This window comes from Sarcophilus harrisii, chromosome 2 (assembly GCF_902635505.1).
Source record: "Sarcophilus harrisii chromosome 2, mSarHar1.11, whole genome shotgun sequence".
NCBI lineage: Eukaryota > Metazoa > Chordata > Mammalia > Dasyuromorphia > Dasyuridae > Sarcophilus > Sarcophilus harrisii.
The window spans coordinates 361998895-362019990 of NC_045427.1; the positions used below are offsets into that span (position 1 = coordinate 361998895).

Genomic DNA, 21096 nt, shown 5'->3' on the forward strand with positions numbered 1-21096 from the left:
AATTGAAAATGCTTCCAGTAAGAGGGATAACCTTATTTATTGAAGCTGCCCATTTCATGGTTTGGCAATGAATTATTAGGAAGTTTTTTCTTACACCCAGTGACAATCTGTCTCTCTGCAATTTCTAAATGCGGTTCTTTCCCTCTGAAAGTTTTCTTTATTTTTTCTAGACTTAAACATCATTTGTTTCAACTTATCCTTGTATAGTATAGTTTCCCATCTCCCAAAAAATCATATTGTTCTCCTTTGAACTTTGGTTTGTTAATATCCTTCTGAAAATGTGGATGCCAAAACTAAAAATGTACTCTGGATAACGTCTGACCAGGGTAGAAGACCACAAGGTCTCTTATTCTCACTTATTTTGAATGCCTTAATTATATTACTATAGCCTAAGATCTCAGGATATTTTTTGATTCCCATATTATACTGTTTTCTAATTGAATATCTAGGATCCACCAAAATACCTAGTCTGTTAAAATTTCTATTGGCAAATATAGTAGAGTTGTTTGCCATTTTCTTCTCCAACTTATTTTAAAGAGAGGAAACTGAGGCATATAGGGTTAAATAACTTGCCCTGGGTCGCACAGCTAGTGTCTGAAAACGTATCTGAACTTAGGTCTTTCTGATTTCAGATCCAATGCTCTACCCACTTTATCACCTAACTGGGATCCAATAAAATACAATTACATGCCCTATGGCCAGCCATGTTCTCCCTTCTTCCATTGGTATCATTAAAATTTTTTGGATCCAAGTGTAGGACTTTAAATATATCCTGATTTAATGGATTACCATTCTAATTTATTAAAATATTTTTGGATTCTGGCTCTGTCACCTAATGACTTGAGAAAAATCCATTTTTCTTCTCCATGTTATCTGCAAATTTAATAAGCATGCCATCTCTACCTCCCTATAAGTCACTATAAGTTCCTATAAAAAGTATAATAGAAGTGGCACAAAGACAAACTGGCAGAGCACTGTAACACTATCTATAGCTATCCCAGTATATATTTGTACAGAATATTTTGTGTGTATGTGTATGTATATATGCACATATAGATGTATATATATGTATATAGTTTTATACACCAATATTTGTGTGTATATACAACACACAAACACACACACACACATATATAAAGAGACAGAGAAAGAAATAGAGACAGGGACAGAAAAACAGAGAGAGACAGAGACAGAGACACAGAGAGAGGTATATATATATGTATATAAAAGTCAGCGAACATTTATTAAGAATCTATCAGATACAAAACAGTCTCTCCCATCAAGAAGTTTACACAGCAATGGGAGAGAAAACACACATCAGTCAGTCACAGAGAGTAAATGAAAAATAACTTTAAAGATAACACAAGTAGCTGGGCACTAGGAAAGATCTCCTGAAGGAACTGCTACTTGAGCTGAGTCTTTAAAATAAGCCCAGCATTCTAAGAGTTGGGCATTGGGAAGGAAAGCATTTCAGACATAGAGAGAAGGTAGTACAGAGAAACAGAGATGAGAGATGGTGTGTACAATACAAGGAACAGCAATGAAGCCAGTATGGCTGCATCACCAAGTACAGGAAATGTAGTAGAATATAATAAAACTGAAAAATTAAGAAGAGGTCAGGTTCTGAAGAGCTATGAATACCAAATAAAGCTCTTTTTTTCAGTTGTTTGTTCTGGAGGTAAAAGGGACCACTGGAGTTTAGGGAATAGGAGGGTAAGGAAATGATATGGTCACAGTATAATTTTATGGAGGACAGATTAGAATTGGGGGTGGGGGGAAGGGAGAGAGACTTGAAGCTGGGAGACCAACCAAGGCTGCTGCCAAAGAGCAAGCATGAGATAATGAAAGGTGATGGTGAGTAGTTGGAAAGAAGAAGCTGTTTACAAGAGTTTGTGAAAGCAGAAACTGAAAGATTTGACAACAGATTGGATATGTGGATAAGTGAGAATAAGTTAAGGATAAGTCAAAAGTTGTGAACCTGCTTGACTGGGAGGATAGTGATAACCTTTAACAATCACAGAAAATTTGGGACAAGGAGAAAGTTTGACTGGAAAGATGAGTTTTGTTTGGGATACATTTGTATCCCAATAGGTTTGAGATGACCACAGACATCCAGCTCGAAAGATTCATTAGGTAGTTGGAAATGGAGATTTGTGTTCAGGAGAGAGGTAGAGACTGGAAATATAGATGTGGGATTCATCTGCATAGAAATAAAAACTGAACTCTAGGAAAGCTGATAACATCTTCAAGGGGAAAACATAGAAATGAGAAGATAGTTCAGTAAAAATTATTGTGGGACAACCATATTCAGTGAACATGATATGGAAGAAGAGCCAATAAAAAAAAAGAGAGAATAGACAAATAAGAAGACTGAGAGAGAAAAGTGAAAAAGAAAGAAAAAAAAGGAAGAAAGAAAAAGGAAAGAAGATAAAGAAAGGAGGAAGGAAAAGAAAGAGGAAAAAGGAAAGAAGAAAAAAGAGAAAGAAAATAGGGAAGGAAGGAGGAAAGGAAGGAAACAACAAAGGAATGACGGAAAAGAGAAAAGAAAGGAAAGAAAAAAGAGAAAGAAAAAAGGGAAAGAAGGAGGAGGAAGAAGGAAAGGAAAAGAAAGGAAGAAACAAAGAGAAAGAAGGAAGAAAAATAAAGAAAGGAGGGTGGAGAGAGGAAGAAAGAAGGAGAGAGAAAGAAAGAGAGAGAGAGGAAGAAAGAAAAAGAAATGAAGAAAAAGAAAGGAAGAAAGAAAAAGAAAGAAAGGAAGGAAGGAAGGAAGGAAGGAAGGAAGGAAGGAAGGAAGGAAGGAAGGAAGGAAGGAAGGAAGGAAGGAAGAAAAGGAAGGAAGAAATGAAGGGAGGGAGGGAAGGAGGGAGAAAGGGAAAAATATAGAGAAGGATAGAGGGAGGGAGAGGGAAGGGGAAAAGGGAGATAAGGAAGGAGGAAGAAAGAAAAGAGGGAAGGAAGGAAAAGAGAAAGAGAAAGAAAAGAAATGGAAAAAATACAGAAAGAAAAGAACACACACGAGGAAAAGGTTGGTAAGCTGTGCCAAATGTCACAGAGAAGTCAAGAAGAATGAAAATGGAGAAGAAGCCAATTGATCTGGTAATTAAAAGACTCTACTTTGGAGAGGACTGTTTCAACTGAATAATGAAATTTAGAAGAAAGTTAGAAGAGAGGAATTGGAAGCCCCAATTTTAAAGTCATTTCCAAAGAGTTTAATTGGGAAGAGAAGGAGAAAGACAGTTGGGAAAGTAGGTGGGCATGATAGGAGGCAGCTTGCCCGCTCAATGGATAGAGTCCTGGGCCTAGAATCAAGAAGACCTGTGTTCAAATCTAGCATAAATACTATGTGACCCTGAGCAAGTCAGTTAAGCTCTATTTGCTTTATTCTCTGGAGAAGGAAATGGCAAACCATTTCAGTATCTTTGCCAAGAAAACTCCATGGATCACACTGGGATGCTATGGTCTACAGGCTCATAAAGAGTTGGACACAACAATACCATCATAGTAAGGTTTTTCAGGGGTGGAAAGATTCGAGTGTTTGCAGGCAGCAGGAAAGGAATGAGTAAATAGAGAGAGGAGTTAATGATGAGAGCAATCTACTAGAGAAGACAGAAGTGGATGGGATCATGTCTACATAGAGAGCTCGACCTTGGCCCTCTATATGTAGACATCATCAGGTAAGGGAAGAGAGAATGGCAGATGATATCAGGAAGGAGGTGAGATGAGAAGAGAGAATTCCTAGTGAAAAGCCATAATTTTTTTTTTATGTAAAATATGACTTAAGACAGGAATGGGGAACATCCAGCCTACAAGGCCATATAAAGCCTGTGAAGTCATTTGCTAAGGCAACTGCAGGTTGAAATTTCCTGAGCTGAAAGCTAGCTACAACAACCTTCGCTGTTTGAGTTCTATCAGTTGATAATTTTGTATGGCTCACAAATGCTGTGATAAATATCCAAGTGGCCCTTGGAAGAAAAAAAGTTTCCCATCCCCGACTTAAGGTTTTCACCAGAGAAGGTAGAGGCAGCAAATGACATGGGATGTGGGAAGTTCAAGGTAAAAATCAGAGGTTTAAAATTTGAGTGGAATGAGAAATCAGTTGAGGAAGAGTTGCAGTGAGGGCCCAGTTTGATTTAGCAAATGTAAATTTCTTGTAACACCAACTGATAAGGTTTGGGGAATTTCCTCTAGCTCTGTTCAGCAGCATATGATAAAATTATAAAACATGAATGCATGTACCTATATACATAAATATATATATAAAATGTGTATATTGTTTTATATATAATGTACATATACACATATAATATAAAAATGTTTATATATATATTATACAAAGCCCTTTCCTTACAAGTTGTAAGGTAAGTAATGAATGTATTATAATTCCCATTTTATAAATGACAAAACTGAAGTTCACAAGATTAAAATAAGTTAACTATAGTCACATAGGACAGGTAGGTGGTGCCATAGCATATAAAGTGCTGGGCCTGGAATCAAGAAGACTCATTTTCCCAAGTTCAAATCCTTAATTTAACACTTAACTCTGTTTGCCTCGGTTTCCTCACTTGTAAAATGAGCTGGAGAAGGAAATGCCAAAAACAAAACAAAACAAAACAAAACAAATAGAGTCATTAAGTGTTGGACATGCCTGAAAAAATAACTGAAAAGCAATAACTGAGCAGTCCATATATGCTGATGTATGTCAAATCTCCATGGCTCAAACCCAGGTCTCCTGACGCATAACCCTAGTGGGACTCTGTCCACTAGACCACAATGGTTTTCCACAGAGCAGGGTTCATTTAAGGTTCTTTCTCTGACAGTTAATAACCTGGTCATTTTAAAAAATCAACTCCAGTGCTTTCTTCTTTATGAATTCTTCCCTGGCCCTACATGGAGAAGTGATCTCTCCCACATCAGATGTCATGATTCCTATTTTTGTCCACCTGCATTTTTGATTTCCTTCACAGGCTAATTGTACACTATTTCCAAGTCCTCTTCTTTTTTGTACAGCAAAATAACTGTTTGGACATGTATACATATATTGAATTTAACTTATACTTCAGCATATTTAACATGTATTGGTCAACCTGCCATCTGGGGGAAGGGGTGGGGCAAAGGAGGGGAAAAGTTGGAACAAAAGGTTTTGCAACTGTCAATGCTGAAAAATTACCCATGCAGATATCTTGTAAATAAAAAGCTATAATAAAAAAAAAAATAGTTAGCTTCAAAAAAAAAAAGATGTCATGATTCATAACCTGCTTGGGTTGATTTTAGGGTATGTTTATTATTGTCTTCCCCAATAGACTTTAGATTGCACATTCATGAAGCTCTCCCTAGTTGAATACCTTTAAGTGCTAAATAAAGCAGGGGCCACCAGATCAGGAAAAAGGCCATTTCCTAGACTATTATCATTGTACAGGATGGATGGGTTGCAATCTGCATTACAAGAGGGAACTGAAGAAATTGAGCTCACAGATCCAGTTGAAGATTAGAAACATGCAAGAGTATTTACCTTTGAATTCCCTTTAGCACCAGGGAGCTAGTCTTTACCCATTCTCAAGGTTTGCTCAACCAAGAACAAATATGATTCTGTGGGTAAGAGCAGTGATGTTGTTCTGATGAATCAAAATCATATTAAAGCCTTCAGATGCCAGATAAAGGATTGTCTATGCTCTTTGTTGGGAGATACTTCACCCCTATTAACAATAAAGCTGACTCCTTATCAAGTTGGGCATTGCCCCAAAGGAGCTTCTAGGTAACTGAAAGGAGCCTTTCCTCTGGAGACCATTATGCTCTCCACCACCATATGCCAATATTAAGCCTTTCCCTGATGATTCTTTTCAATAACCTAGTAACCGAGGTAGCACAGGAGCAGGAAATGAGTGACCTGTATCAATTATTATTGTGTCAAATAAATGCACAAGAGATAGTTACCAGGGAATTGAGCACAAGACTGAGCAACAGAAAGCCACAGCAAACTGTTTGTGAATCATGAAATCCTGGACAGCTCAATTAGCCTGCCTGAAGAAGAAACATCCTGAGAAAGCCATGGAGCTTTGATTCTAGAATGCTCTGTGACTCAAGGGTTCATTCTAGCTCTCTGCCAGTTATGAGGCTGAAGGGTTCTAAAGTGAGCACAATCTGCAATAGGGAGGGAATGGCATTAGTGAACATGAATAGAGTTTATGTTTATTTTCTATTCAGACAAAACTTTTGGGGCAGCAATTGCCAAAAAATGTATCATGGCCAAGAGCATGGATATTATATTTACTTTTTGACCTTACCTAGAGGTGTCAACCATTTTGTAAATGACTCCACTTGCAGATGTGGCGCTTGGCACTCCAGTAGACATGAAGTAAAGTTCCCCTTTGAGAAAACAAAAAACAAGGGAACATGTAAAAAATGTTACCTGGTGCAGTGACCATCTCTTGCTTCCTTGCACATCCTTTATTCTTCTAATTTTTTAGGTATAGCTATTTAACTACCCATTCCAAACTGAGTTCAATCTATGCCTGAGCTTGGGAACATTGATGGAAAGCCAGGCCCAAGAGCTCTTAGACTCATCACAGAATTCACACAACATCCAGTGGCCAGTCTCTTTCCTTCATATGATCAAGTGCAACTTTGTTGTTCCATTCTCAATATCTGGGTCCCTAATATCATCCTTTCCATACCCAAGTTACTGCTCAGTTTGTCTGAGTTAAAAACAGTAAACTTTTTCCAGTGGTTTGGCCTTGCCTCTCCCCTATCACAGAATCTTAAATTTGGAAAGGATCACCGAAGTCATCCCAGCACAAGCAAGGCTTCCAGTGTAAGTATTGATTGCATTCATTTCCCAGACTCCAGTCTACTTCCTTACCAATCCAACCTTCACACTAAGGCCTGAGAATTTTCCTAATCGACTGCTCTAATCGCATCACTCATTTTCCTCAAAAGCCTTCAGCAGTTCCCACGGCCTACTGAATAATGTATAAACTCCTTAGCCTAGCTTTGGAGAGAGGTAGCACAGATTGTAGAGAACAAAGCATTAGATTTGTGTTTGCAGCCCAGCTCTGTATAACTTTGAACAAGTCACTTTAATTCTCTGGGTCTCAATTTACTCATCTGTAAAAATATGGAGGCTTGATCTCTAAGGTCCCTTTTGGCTCTAAATCCTATGATTCTTCTATGATCGCACTTAAATTTACTAATCTTATTTCATACTATCCCCCTTCCTTGACCCTATATTCCAGCTCATCTAGTCTGTACTTTGTCCAGTTCTTTCCCATTCTCCCAATCTTTAAATCATTCCCCTGGACCTGGAATAGACTTTCCTAGTCATCTGCCCATTCAATCTCTGCCCATTCAAATCCCTTCCTTTTTTCTAAGCTGAATTTGAATACTACCTCTTCCAGGAAACTTTCCCATACTATTTCTTCCATCCCCCAAACCTCTCAGTAAATGCAATTTTTGTTTCCATCCTCAAATTTTTTAGAGCCCTGTGTCAGGACATCTTCTTTGTATTTAATTACATCCTAATCTGTATCATATATTTGTGTACATTTCATATCTTCCATATAGACACATATTAAATTATAAATTTGTTGCAGCTAGAAATTGTGATATTTTAAGTTATTTCTTACAGTCCTGATTTTGTAACCTATACATAGTGGATAGTTAACATTTATTGTTGAATTGAATGAAGCATGGACCCCATCTACAAAAACTCTAACAGTCATCTAGTCTCTGCTTGAAGACTTTCAATGATAGGAAGCTTATTTCTAAGAAGATTCTTTCTTGCCTATGAAGTTGCCATGTCACCTATTATCAATACACTGCCAGATTCTCAAGAAATAATATTCTGCCTCCTAGATGATAGTGCATTCAGCTTTTGACCACTGCTATTTATCAGTGGCTGCCCACTTATCTGAATCTCCTTCTCCTGACAGCTGAGCTTACCCATAACTTTCTGTAGTCTCAATTATGCTCAGAAGGGTTTTCCTGCTGCTCAATAAGCCTTAATTATGATATCTGAAAACCTGGATACTTATTCATTACATTTTGGCCATGGGACAGTGAAAAAGAACTGAACCTGGAATGAGATTCAAGTTAAAAGTCCCGAATCTGTCATGTATTAGTTATGCAGTCGAGTGGCTCACTTTACTTGTTTGGATCTCAGGTTCTCCATCGATAAAATGAAAGGGTTAAAATCAATATCTCTAAGCTCCCTTTTAGCCCTGACAGTTCTGTGATTCTGAGCACAGCAGCAGATGACCAACCTGTCAAACTGAATATTCATTGAGATGTTATTCTTAAGTAAGGACCTGTGGGACAAATGGAAAAAGAATGAGAAGGTCTTAAGCTCAGGATGAGCTGAGTCTGGGGAAGAATGCTAAGGACAACAAAAAGGGCTTTTGTAGTTATGCTGGCAAAAAGAGGAGGATCACAGAAGGGATGGAAATGCTGCTTAGGGAAGATGGGCTGATAATAGATGACATACAGAACTGCTCTTTTTTTTTTCTTTTCTTCTCTCTGCCAGGATGAAATGTCTTTGGAATGGAGAGGACAAAACAAAATCAGCAAGTAGGGAGATGAAGGCCAAGGTAATTAAGGAAATAATAAGAGAGCATCTAATTGCCCTTGGTGAGTTCAAGCCATCAGGCCCCAAATGACAGGGTGCTGAAAGAACGTGGGGATGGGATTACTGAGTACTTTGAAAGATCTTGCAGAATAGGAGAGATGCTTCAGAACTTAAAAGGGGTAAATGTTCTGATTTTCACAAAAGGGAAAAGAATGGAGAATGGAATCTGTAGACCAGGAAGTATAATTTTAATCCCGGCAAAATTCTAGAACATATTATTAAAGGGATGGTTTGTCAACATCTAGAAAGGAAAGCAGTAATCACTGAGAATTAGCACAGCTTTATCAAGAACAGGTCAGACCAGACTAACTACATTTTCCTTTCAGACAAGGTTGCTAGACCTGTATAGCAAAGGAAGATTGTAGAAATAATATGTAGAAATCAGTCAACCATTTGACAAAGTCTTTCCTGTTATCCTTATAGCAAAGATGTAGGAATATAAATGAGGCAGTGATACAGTTAGGTTGATTTGAAACTGGTTGAAAATTTCCCTCAATTAAAAGAATAAATGATTTAATTTCTTGAATATGGCTCATGGGTATGACTGCAAAGAATAGTCAAGAAAATATGTATTAGCTATTTGGGAATAAGACATAAATGTAAGTTGTTTACATAAATGACTATATTACATATTAACATTTCTCTTATGTGACTATTTTTGATATGAAGCTTTTATTTTTTTAATTAATTTTTATTGATTAAAAAAAGAAACCAGTTGAAATAGGTGACAAAAGAAATATTCAAGGTTGTTTTAAGAGAAGGGGCTGGAACCCAGGTCTCCTAACTTAGAATCCAATATTCTTTCAGTCAGGCTGCTGAAATATGGATTTCCAGTGGGGGCTGGGAGCATTGATCTTTCCAGAGCAAAGGCTCTAGATATTGTGACTAAGGACAAATACCTCAGCCAGAAGAAGGATTTCTCCATTGTTCCAGGTACTCCCAAGTCCCAGACCTCAGGTTTTTTTTTTTTTTTTTTTTTTTTTTTATCTATTAAAGTAGACAATTGAATGAGCTGATCTAAAAAAGCTTTACATCTTACTTCCTAAATATTTCTGGGAATTTGGGAAGGTTACATGAAAAGCTGGGATGTGAGCTGTATCTTGAAAAAATAATATTTTCACATCCTCAAATATACTCATTATCAGAAATTCAACAGAGGTTCAAATAATCTTAGTCAACAAATCAGAAATAATTCTCCCCATTTTATATATATGAAAACTGAAATCCCAGAAAAGTGAAATGGTTTTTCCTCAAATCACATGATAAGTTAGTGATGGCAGCCCAGGTTTTCTAACTTCCATGATCTTTTCAGAATACCACCTGCATAACATGAGTGGCAGATTTTCTCAAGAAAAGTTAAGGCACACCTGCCTCCCCCTCTAAAACTAAACTAAAATAAAAAGCTTGGCTGCCTTATACCTAATTAACCAAGTTTTGCCTGAGGGTATTCTAAATATCTAGCACTGTTAGATGCAACCAGTTTGCCTGATTCTCTGTCTCTGGGAGACAGGAAACCCACTGAGGATCATAATTCACAATCCAAGAAGCTGGTAACTAATATGTATGCACCCAGGAGCTTGGAGTTTGCATGTGGGGAAAAAAAGGGGGAGGGATGGGGAGGAAAGAAGAAAAACTGGCTCTAAAATTTTCCTTACAAATATTTTTATTGCCTTTTTGTTTAAACATTTTAAATACAGTCCCTAAAGGGGAACATCAAGAGAATGTTGTTTAGTTGTTTCATAGATACCTGTTTTTTTTTTTTTTAATATGTTAGCCTCCTTTCCACATTTCCTACCCCTCCATTCCATACATATACTCTCTCCTATTCTAATCCCACCTAATCAAACCACCTTAGGAAAAAAAAGTTAAACAAAACCAATGATAAAAGGAACTTTATCTGACAGTGTATGTAACATTCAGCACCCCCAGTTTCTAAGCATCTGGAAGACTAGGAGAGTTCCATCCAACAATATTCCTCCACCATGCCATCCCTTCCCATCTCATTGGTGCAATACTTTTAAGGCCTTCATTTTGGGGACAAGGCCTATATCAGCTTGATTTCATTCCTCCTCTCAGCTGTGCTTCTGATACTAAGGACATCACCACAATTATCCAACTCTTCCCTCATCCTGGAACTTCTCTCAGTTCCTGTCAGCAAAATTTTTCCACTATCTGAACTCTGTTATCCCATTGATGGCTTTTGTTTTTTATAATCATTTTTTGGAAGCCCCTCCTTTCAAGGCCTTTATTTTGGTCCTGCTTCATTCCTATCTTGCCTATGCTTCTGAGTACCCTGAGTTCTCCTCCATCAGCATCCTTTCATGTGTTGTCTTCTCTCATTAGAATACAAACTCCTTAAGGCCAACAACTGTCTTTCTCTTTGCTTGTTTTTGTCTCCCTTTACTTAGAAAAGTGTCTGTCACAAAATTGATTCTTAAAAATGGTTGTTACCTTACCTTGCCTGCCTCAGTTCTCTAATGAAAGGAAATGTTTCTTTAAATATTTTCTAAGCCTAAAATTGGTCTGAACTCATATAGCCTTTTCATCTATTATAATTATGGTAGTTACTGTATATATTATTCTATGTGCTATTTCAGTTTGTATCAGTTTCACAAGGTTTCTTCTCATGTTTTTCTCTACCCTTTACTAGCTGTATCACTTTACTCAGGTCATTTGAAGTCTCTGGGCTACAACTTCCTCACTTCTAAAATGGGGATAAATAATTCCTATCCTGAATCCTTACAATGTTGTTATGAGGAACAAATGAGATAATAGATACAGTGATCTGAAGATGCTATAAGACCTGTATTAAATTGCTTGTTCTCTCAGGGAAAGGGGAGTGGAGGAAGAGAATTTAGAATTCAAAATCTTTTAAAAATAAATGGTAAAAATTGCTTTTGCATGCAATTGGGAAAAATAAAATATTAATTTAAAAGAAAAAGAAAATGGTATAGAACTCTGAAGAAACTGATTCAAGATGGAGAAGTGAACAAATTGACAAGAACCATTTTCTTTAACACACCCATCAAAATACACACACAGGGAGGAAGGAGAAAAGTGGAGACAGAGACAGGAGAGAGAGAAACAGAGGCAGAGAAAGATAGAGAGAAAATGAGATTTAAAAAAATACAAAAAATCCCCAGAACCAAAAAAAAAATGTAGATTTCCTATGAAGGAAAATAAATGGTAATCAAAAAACATCTTCATATAGGCCTTTTAAAAAATTATCCAAGCTACTGGAAAACATATAGAATAAAGTGACAAAGCATGGAGGATAGATCACAATGCAAAAATCTTAGGATTACTAATATTCTACAAATTTTTCTTTAAAAATATAGACAATTTTTTTAAGAAAATCGTCCAACAAAGGATAGTTTACCTCTCAGATTTGTGGAAAAGAAATGAATTTGTGGTCAAAGAAGAACTGGAGTTCATTATTTCTTACACAAAATAGATAATTTTGATTATATTAAGTTAAAAAGTTTTTGTACAAACAAAACTAATGCAGACAAAATTAAAAGGAAAGCATTAAACTGGGAAAACATTTTTACATGTAAAGGCTCTGATAAAGGCTTCATTTCTAAAATATATAGAGAAGTGACTCAAATTTATAAGAATTCAAGCCATTCTCCAATTGATAAATGGTTAAAGGATATGAACAGACAGTTTTCAGATGAAGAAATTAGAACCATTTCTAGTTATATGAAAAACTGCTCTAATTCACTATTGATCAGAGAAATGCAGATTGAGACAACTCTGAAGTACCACTACACACTTCTCAGATTGGCTAAGATGACAGGAAAAAATAATGATGAATGTTGGAGGGGATGTGGAAAAACTGGAACACATACATTGTTTGTGGAGTTGTGAATGGATCCAGTCATTCTGGAGAACACTCTGGAGATATGACCAAAGGGCTATCAAATTCAGCAGTGTTTCTACTGGGCTTATTTCCCAAAGAGATCTTAAAGAAGGAAGTGGGACCCACATGTGCAAAAATGTTTGGGGCAGCCCTTTTTGTAGTGGCAAGAAACTGGAAACTGAGTGGATGCCCATCAATTGGAGAATGGCTGAATAAATTATGGTATATAAATGTTATGGAATATTATTGTTCTGTAAGAAATGACCAGCAGGATGATTTCAGAGAAGCCTGGAGAGACTTACATGATATGATACTAAGTGAAGTGAGTAGAGCCAGGAGATCATTATATATGGCAACAGCAAGACTATGTGATGATCAATTCTGATGGATGTGATTGAGATGAGATACTCAGGCCAGTTCCAATAATCTTATGATGAAGAGAGCCATCTACACCCAGAGAAAGGACTGTGGGAACTGAGTGTGGATCACACATAGCATTTTCACTCTTTTTGTTGTTCACTTGCATTTTATTTCCTTTCTCATTTTTTTTTCTTTTTTGATCTGGTTTTTCTTGTGCAGCAAAATAATTGTATAAATGCGTATGTTGGATTTAACATATATTTTTACAGTGTTTAATATATATTGGATTACTTGCCATCTAGGGAAGTGGGGGGGAAAGGAGGGAAAAATTGGAACACAAGGCTTTGCAAGGGTCAGTGTTGAAAAACTGTCCATGTATATGTTTTGAAAATAAAAAGCTTTAATAAAAAATGAACATAGACCAAAAATAAAAAAAACTCAAAAAATTTGTAAAAAACCCATTATAAAATTAGAAGAAATTGATTTTTACTAATATTAGAGGATTCATTTTATTTGGACTTCCCCCAAACTTTCAAGGCCATACAAGCTATTGCAGAATCTTCTGAATGTACCTGGTTGAAGAGGAAACCTCAGTATCTTAGGATCAACCAAACTACTCTTTGACCCAATAATAGTACTATTAGGCCTATAACCCAAAGAGAACAAAGAAAAAGGGAAAATATACATATGAAAATATTTGTAGCAATTCTTTTTGGCAAATAAATGGAAACTGAGAGGGTACTACTCATTATTTGGGAAATGGCTGAACAAATTATGGTATATAAATGTATTATTTTGTACATTATTGTACTGTGAGAAATGATGGATATGGTTTCAGAGAAAGTTGGGAAAATTTGTAGCAATTGATATAGAGTGAAGTGAGCAGTACCAGGAGAATAATTTCTACAATAACAATATTGTGAAAATAATCATCTTTTTAAGGCTTAGTAACTGATTAATGAAGATTCCAGTAACTGATTAAATAAGATTCCAGAAATCTCAAGAAGAAGCATGCTATTCACTTCCTCACTGAGAGGAAATGGGTTTTTAGAAATTTATTTTTGTTTAACTATAAAGGTTATTAAGGGGGCTTTATTTATTTATTGTTTTCTCAATTAGTGAAAGAAAATATGGAAATGAGATTGTAGATCTGAAAATAAAATAAAATTTAATATTAAAAAATCTTAGGATCAAAAGACTTAAGTGTTGAAAGGGATTTTGAGATCTAACAGGGTTTTTTTGTTTTGTTTTGTTTTGTTTTACAATTTTATATCATGGCCCCTTTGGCAGTCTGGCTGGAACCCATGAACTGCTTCTCAGAATAATATTTTTAAATTCATAAAATAAAATACATAGGATTACAAATGAAACCAATTATATTGACATATTTATAAAAATATTTTTAAAACCACAAGTTTGTGGACTCCCCTAGGTTAAGAACCTTTGATTTAAACCAAACCCTTTGTTTTACAAAGGAGGAAACTAAGGCTCAGAAAGTTTAAGGAACTTAGCCAAAGTCATGCAAGTAGCAACTCATCAAGCCAGAACTAAGCCCAGATCTTTTGACATATTGAGTGCTTTTCTCCACTACAACACATATGTCTAGCTATCATTTTAGTTTTTACAACATATTCAAGCTCTGTGAATTTCTGGTGTCATGGAAAGAACTCTACTTAAACACAGAAAGTATAGGTTGAAATCTTACAGGACTAAGCCTCTTATCTCTGTAACTTTGGATTGACTCCATTGAATCACAAAACATTAAGGGAGACTTAAAAATCATCTTGTCCAACTCCTTCATTTTCCAGATGAAGAAATGGAAATGTAAAGAAGGAAAACGACTTGGCTAAGGTCATAGTCTATAAATGGCACAGATGTGACTTAAATCCAGCTTTTTTGACACCAAGTCACTACCCTATACTTTTCCTTAAATCCAATTTAATCTCTTGAGTTTTCAATTCCACATCTGTAAAATAAGAAGTGTGAATTAAAGATGATCTTTTAAAGCTCCTTACAGTTCTGATGACACGCTATGATTCTATAATTTTTAAGTCTTTTCCAGCTGTAACATTTTATACTTCTGATTGTAAAGTCTCTTGAAGCTTCAACATTGTGTAATCTGGAGAAGAGAGGAGAACAGAAGAGAGGAGAGAAGACAAGAAGGATAAGGAGAAGATAGGAAAGAAGAGGAAAAAAAAGCCCAATGGATAAATGTGGGAAACGATTCTGTAAGTAGGCAAGAGGAAGCTTGTAATTAATTTCAGACCCACAAAACCGTTATTAATATTATTCTTATTAGCATTAATAATTATTATTATATATAATATATAATTCTTAAAGTTTCAAAGCACTTTGCATATTTTATCTCATTTGATCCTCACAGGACTGAGGTGCAGAATAAATTAACCCTCTAATCCTCATGGAAAACAAAGAATTTCAAATACCATGAAAACTTCCCATTAGCCACAGGCATGCTAATTCCAACTGGGGCGCTTCTCAGATTATTTTCTGGCACTAGTGGGTTCTGGAGACCAGGGAATAGATGCCCTGCCTCTTTGGAAAATACATAATGAAATTAGTCGCCCATCTTCACCTGGCTCAGCCAGAATGGGATCCAAAAAACCTGTAAAACTGTCAAAGGAAAAGAAAAAGCTTTGAAGGAATGAACTTGTAGAGATTTCTTGGCATCAAGCACTGAGCTGGGGTAGGGAATGGGGATGCAGGGATCACCACAGGGGTGCATGGGGTTGCCTGGTAACCTAGCCAAGCATTCTCAGCAGCTTTGAATGGCCCAAATGGGCTTTGTCCCATGACAATCCCTGACTGTTGGTGAATGGCTCTCCCAGTGGAAACAAAGACCTGAGGCCCCAGCCAACTCAGCCAGCTCACAGATCCCTGCCTTCCCCCACTCCTTTGTTACACATTTTTCTAAACTTAAAACCTCAAAGGTTTCTTCTCCAAAGAAAATTACTTGGTTTTATTTTTAAGGATCCAAATTTCTAAAGGCCAAACCTTCCTCATCCCCATTCCCCCATAACAGCATAGTGGAGCTAGGAGTAAGCAAAACTAGTTCCAAAAGTAGTTGCTATTAATTTAACCGATATGAGGCAAATACCTTCACATCTATGGGCCTCAGTTTGCTCATCTGTAAACCAAGAAGATTCGATTAGATGACCATGCTTTTGTTCTATGGCCTAAAGCATATACAGAGTTAATCCCTGCCTTTGTGAAATTATTTGAGGAGTGCTAGAAAGTCATCTTGCCATAGAACTTTTTGCTGGTCTACGAAAGTATCACAAATTTCACCATTAAGCACAACATCTCTAAGAGTCCCCTATTAAAATGCAAACTTGAGAAAGAATCACTCTGTGAAAACAGGGCACTGAAGCAATGGCACAGGGGATTTTATATTTGGATTTAGAAAAAAGAGAGAAAGGCAGGAAAAGGATTGTTATTAAACTTGAAAAAATGTCCTGAGGATGGTTAGCTGGGGGAGGAAGAGAGAAACATTGCATTTGTAGAGCTATGAGGTCACCCAACAACTAAAAGGTAAGTCAGATGTGTAGGGTAAAGAAAACAAAAATAAAAATCCCTCTTTGTTTCATAATCTGACAGGAGAAGCCTGATTGCTAATTTCCTTGGACCCAAACACTTTTCTCACTCCCTTTCAGATCATGAGGAATGTGATACCTACATGGAGCCACGCCTCTATACAATCTCAATTGAGGCTCCTCAGATCTCAAGTCTGTTGCCTAATGATAGTTGGAGTCTCACTCCAAGAGTGTGAATGGTAAATGAAAAATCAGTTCTCAAAAAAAAAAAAAAGTATATAAAACACACTTTTAAATTTAATCTAAATTATAAAGTTTAGACCATCAACAAAACAATAAGTCAAATCTCAATTTGTTGCATTTGCCAATTTCTGAAAAGCAAATGCTCACACTAAAAATGTAACCATCCATTCAAGAGCTGATATGAGCTGGCTCTTGCCTCCTTTCTATACAACTTAATATGGTATCAACAGATGAACATTCCTGAAACCCAATCCTAATCATGTTATTCCACTGCTCCAGAACCTTCATTGACTCCCCACCATCTACTAGATAAATTTAAACTTCCATACCTAGTCGAGTATTCAAAAAGATCCACAATCTGACTCCAGTCAGCCTCTCCAACTTTTTTTCATCTTTCTATGCTAATAGTATTTGGTTTCTTAAATACTCTGTCCCTGGACCTAAGTCTGCTTCTCATGCACGAAGATGTTGGGCTAAATACAATTTCACCAATATAGTCATTCAGAGGTAGCAAATGGCTAGAGAACATTTTAAAAAGTAAATAGTAATTAGTGAGAACACAGCTTCATCAAAAATATGATCCTTTTTTGACAAAAGCTACCAGAAAAATGCTTTATATATGCCATTCAAGATTTCAGCAAAGTGACCTTAGTTTGTTCATTTTTACAAAGTCTTTCATGCTATCCCTATAAACTAGTTGAAAAAATTTAGGGGGGAAAAAGATAAGCATGTTACTCTCCTCAGGAAACTCCAGTGGCTCTCTATCACTTTTAGGATCAAATACAAAATCTTGTGGTTGATGTTCAAAGCCTTTTAAAACCTACTACCATGACCATAACCACCTTTCCAGTCTTCTTACACCTTACTCTCCATCACACATTCTTCCATACAATGGCTTTCTCACTTTTCCAAATAAGACACTTAATCTTTCTCCAATTTGGGCATTCTCTTTGGCTATCCTTCATTCCTGGAACATTCTCCCTCCTGAATTACACCCATTCATTTCTCTGGCTTTCTTTAAATTTTAACTAAAATCCCATGATCCATAGGAAGCCCCTCCCAAAACCTCTTAAGTTCAAGTGTCTCTTTTTAATTTTTTTTTTCCTATTTATCCTGTTCATTTTAATTTGTATGTATTTGTTTACATGTTATCTCCTCCATTAGATTGCAAATTCCTTGAGGACAAGGATTTTCTTTTACCTTTTTTTTATATCTCCATTGCTTAGCACAGCACCCAGAGTATAGTATTAATAAGTATTTATTGATTAATTACATTAAATGGGTTCAGAAGCTGTGGAATGGCCAGACTTAAAAGAATGGTTATTAAAGATTCAACATCAACTAATAAAGTCTTTAGTGAAGTTCTCTAGATATCTCCCCTAGACTTGGAGCTTCTTAAACATTTTAATAAATGACTTGAATAAAGGTACTAAATAATATGCAGGTGCAGCAAGGTGCAGAAAAGCTGAGAGAGAGAATTATAAATATCTTGGACCATAGGGTCAGAATCCAAAGCAACAAATATGAAGCTAAATCTAATTTGTTGTTGTTGACTCGTTTTTAAGTCATTCCTGACTCTTTGTGACTCCATTTGGGGTTTTCTTGGCAGAAATACTGGGGTGATTTGCCATTTCCTTCTCCAGCTCATTTTACTGATGAGGAACTGAGGTAAACTTTTCCAAGGAGAAATTTTACAGATAAGTTTAAGTTCTAGCCCATTAATGACTTTGGAAGTTGCCTCTTTGCAAGTGAGAAGAAGGGAATGGAAAAGGTATTTATATAGCACCTACTACATGTCAAGTATTGTGTTGTTCTTTAGTCATTTTAGTTGTATCCAACTCTTTATGACCCCATTTGAGATTTTCTTGGCAAAGATACTGGAGTGGTTTGTCACAAGCTTTTCCAGCTCATTTTATGAATGAGGAAACTGAGATAAATATGGTTAAATGACTTGCCTGAAATCATACAACTTAGTAAGTGTCTGAGACCAAATTTGAACTCATAAAAATGAGTTATTCCTGACTTTAGGCCCAGCACTCTAACACTGCATCACCTAGCCACCCTGTCAGACATACTAAGTGCCTTTTCAGAAATATCTCATTTGAGATGTTGAAACAAATGTTTTCTGATTAATGGGCTTTTTATAGCAGTTAATTCACACTAGAGTAGATGCCAATGTCATCACTGTTGTCTACTTTCCATTTTTTTATTTTCAAAATAACTTATTTGAATAATTTAAGTTAACATAGTATCTTTTTTCATTACTATTTTTTATCTTGTTTCTTATTATTTCTGATCTTATTTCTGACAAATCAATGGTCTATGCATAAACAGATGACTTAGGAATAATAAACATGTCCCTAATAAGTCTTTTCTTATCTATTAAAATGTCATCAAATTCATTCTTAGTGATAATATTTGTGTCTATAATAAATCCTTTCTTTTCCATTAAAATGTCATCAAATTCATTCTTAGTGATCATATTTGATGCTGCCACATTTAGCACCTTTCAATTCTATCTTTAAAGAAAGTGCTCATGATATAGAAGCATGAAGAAAAACCTACACGTTTTTGCCTTCTCTCATCATTTTCTTTTTTAATAGTATTTTATTTTTTTTCTAATTACATGTAAAGATAATTTTTAACATTCATTTTTTAAAAATTTTGAGTTCCAAATTTTCTTCCCATCTCATTCACCTCCCCCACCCCGAGACAATAAGCAATTTGACATAGGTTATATATGTGCAATCATATAAAACATTTCTATATTTATCATGTTGTAAAAGAAGAAATAAAACAAAAAAACAGGGAAAAAATAAAGTGAAAAATACTATGTTTTGATCTGCATTCATACTTTATCAATTCTCTCTCTGTATATGGATAGCATTTTTCATCATCTCATTATCTTGCCCATTAATTTGATTTGGAGAGTCTTATCAGGCTCTTCATAGAATTTCTCTACTACTTCATCCTGAGCAACTAATATTGATATATTAGGTTTTTTTGTAAATGTTTTTCATTAATACTATAATATTTGATGAGCAAATGTACCATGAAATAATATTTCTTTGTAGCTTTGGGGCATATTATCACTTATTCTTCCTACTTTTTTCTTTGTTTATCAAAAGAGTTCCTATAAAGCATTCCTTTTATTTAGCTACAATTTCCTTTTTTCCTAGCGTTTTGTTTATGGCAAGAATGTCAAGAGTCATATGATTCATCTCCTTCAGCAATAGGAATACTTATTGGATTTTACATGAAGAATACCAACAATGAGAATCTGAAAATTGTGATTCTTAATTCCCACTATTCCCTTCCTCACCATTGTGCCATCATTATAGTAGAAGCAAAGTGGGATATTATAGTACCAAGAGTTATTTTTTTCCCCATTTCCCCATTTGACATGGCCAAAAATGTTTTATCACCAAATGGCTGGACTAGTTGTATTTTGCTTCTCCATGATTAAGTAGGCTGATCTTCAGTTCCTAGTGCCTTACTCAAAGTCTAGCATGAGATATCTTGCCATACCTTGTGCTCCACTAACACAACTTTCAAAAATCTAGGTTTACTTATACATCACAATGAAGCTTGAGACTAGGACTTCTGTGAAGGATTTGATAAAATTAAGAATAGTCAATTAATAAATATTTATTAAGTGCCAAGTACTAGGGATCCAAAGAGACTAAAGACAGCCCCTGCCCTCAAGAAGCTTACAATGAAATGAGGGAGAGCACAGGCAAACAAATATGTATAAGCAAGTTATGTATAAGATAAACAGTAAGCTATTAAAAGAGAAAAAGTATTATAATTAAGAGAGATTAGGAAAGCCTTCTTGTAGAAAAAATTTTAATTTAGACTTGAAGGAAGCCAGAGAAGTCAGTAGGTGGAGTTAAAGAGAGAGTGAATTCCAGACATGGGAGATAATCAGGGAAAATGCCCAGACCTGAGAAAAAGAATGTCATGAGACTGGTTCATTGGATATAAGAATATATGGTGAGGAGTACAATAGAAGAACAGTGGTTGAGAGTGGTAGGTATGGGTTGACTAAGTTATGAAGAGCTTTGAATGCCAAGCAAAAGATTTTCTATTTGATCCTGGAAGCGAGAGGAAGCCAATGGAGTTTATTGAGTAGGGAGATAAGGGTGACTTGATTGAAACTGCACTTCAGGAAAACCACGTTTAACAACTGAAAATAGATTGGACTGGGGAGAGGCTTGAAGCAAGTTGATTGAAATAATCCAGATGTGAGGTAATGAGGGCTGCACCAAGGTGGTAACAATTTCAGAGGAAAGAGAAAGGTATATTCAAAAGATACTGTGGAGGTGAAGTTGATAGGTCTTTGCAACAAATGCCTTGAGGGCAGGAGGGGAGGGGAAGGGATGAGAGAGAGTAAGGAGCTGAGTTATGAGCCTGAGGAACTGGGAGCATGATGTTGTCCAAGGGATGAGGGTGAAGTGTAGGAG

At 36.0% G+C, this 21096-nt stretch overlaps 1 protein-coding gene across 3 annotated transcripts in view; it reads right to left on the reverse strand.

The window, feature by feature from the left end:
• HHIPL1 (HHIP like 1) overlaps positions 1-21096 on the reverse strand; it is a 94225-nt gene that overhangs the window by 11424 nt on the left and 61705 nt on the right. For 2 of the 3 annotated variants that reach the window (XM_031953280.1, XM_031953282.1), the window contains exon 7: positions 6282-6363. The exons of the other annotated variant lie outside the window; for it this stretch is intronic. In XM_031953280.1, the coding sequence (XP_031809140.1) occupies positions 6282-6363 (82 nt within the window). The remainder of the gene's footprint in view (positions 1-6281; positions 6364-21096) is intronic. 3 annotated transcript variants of the gene reach the window in all.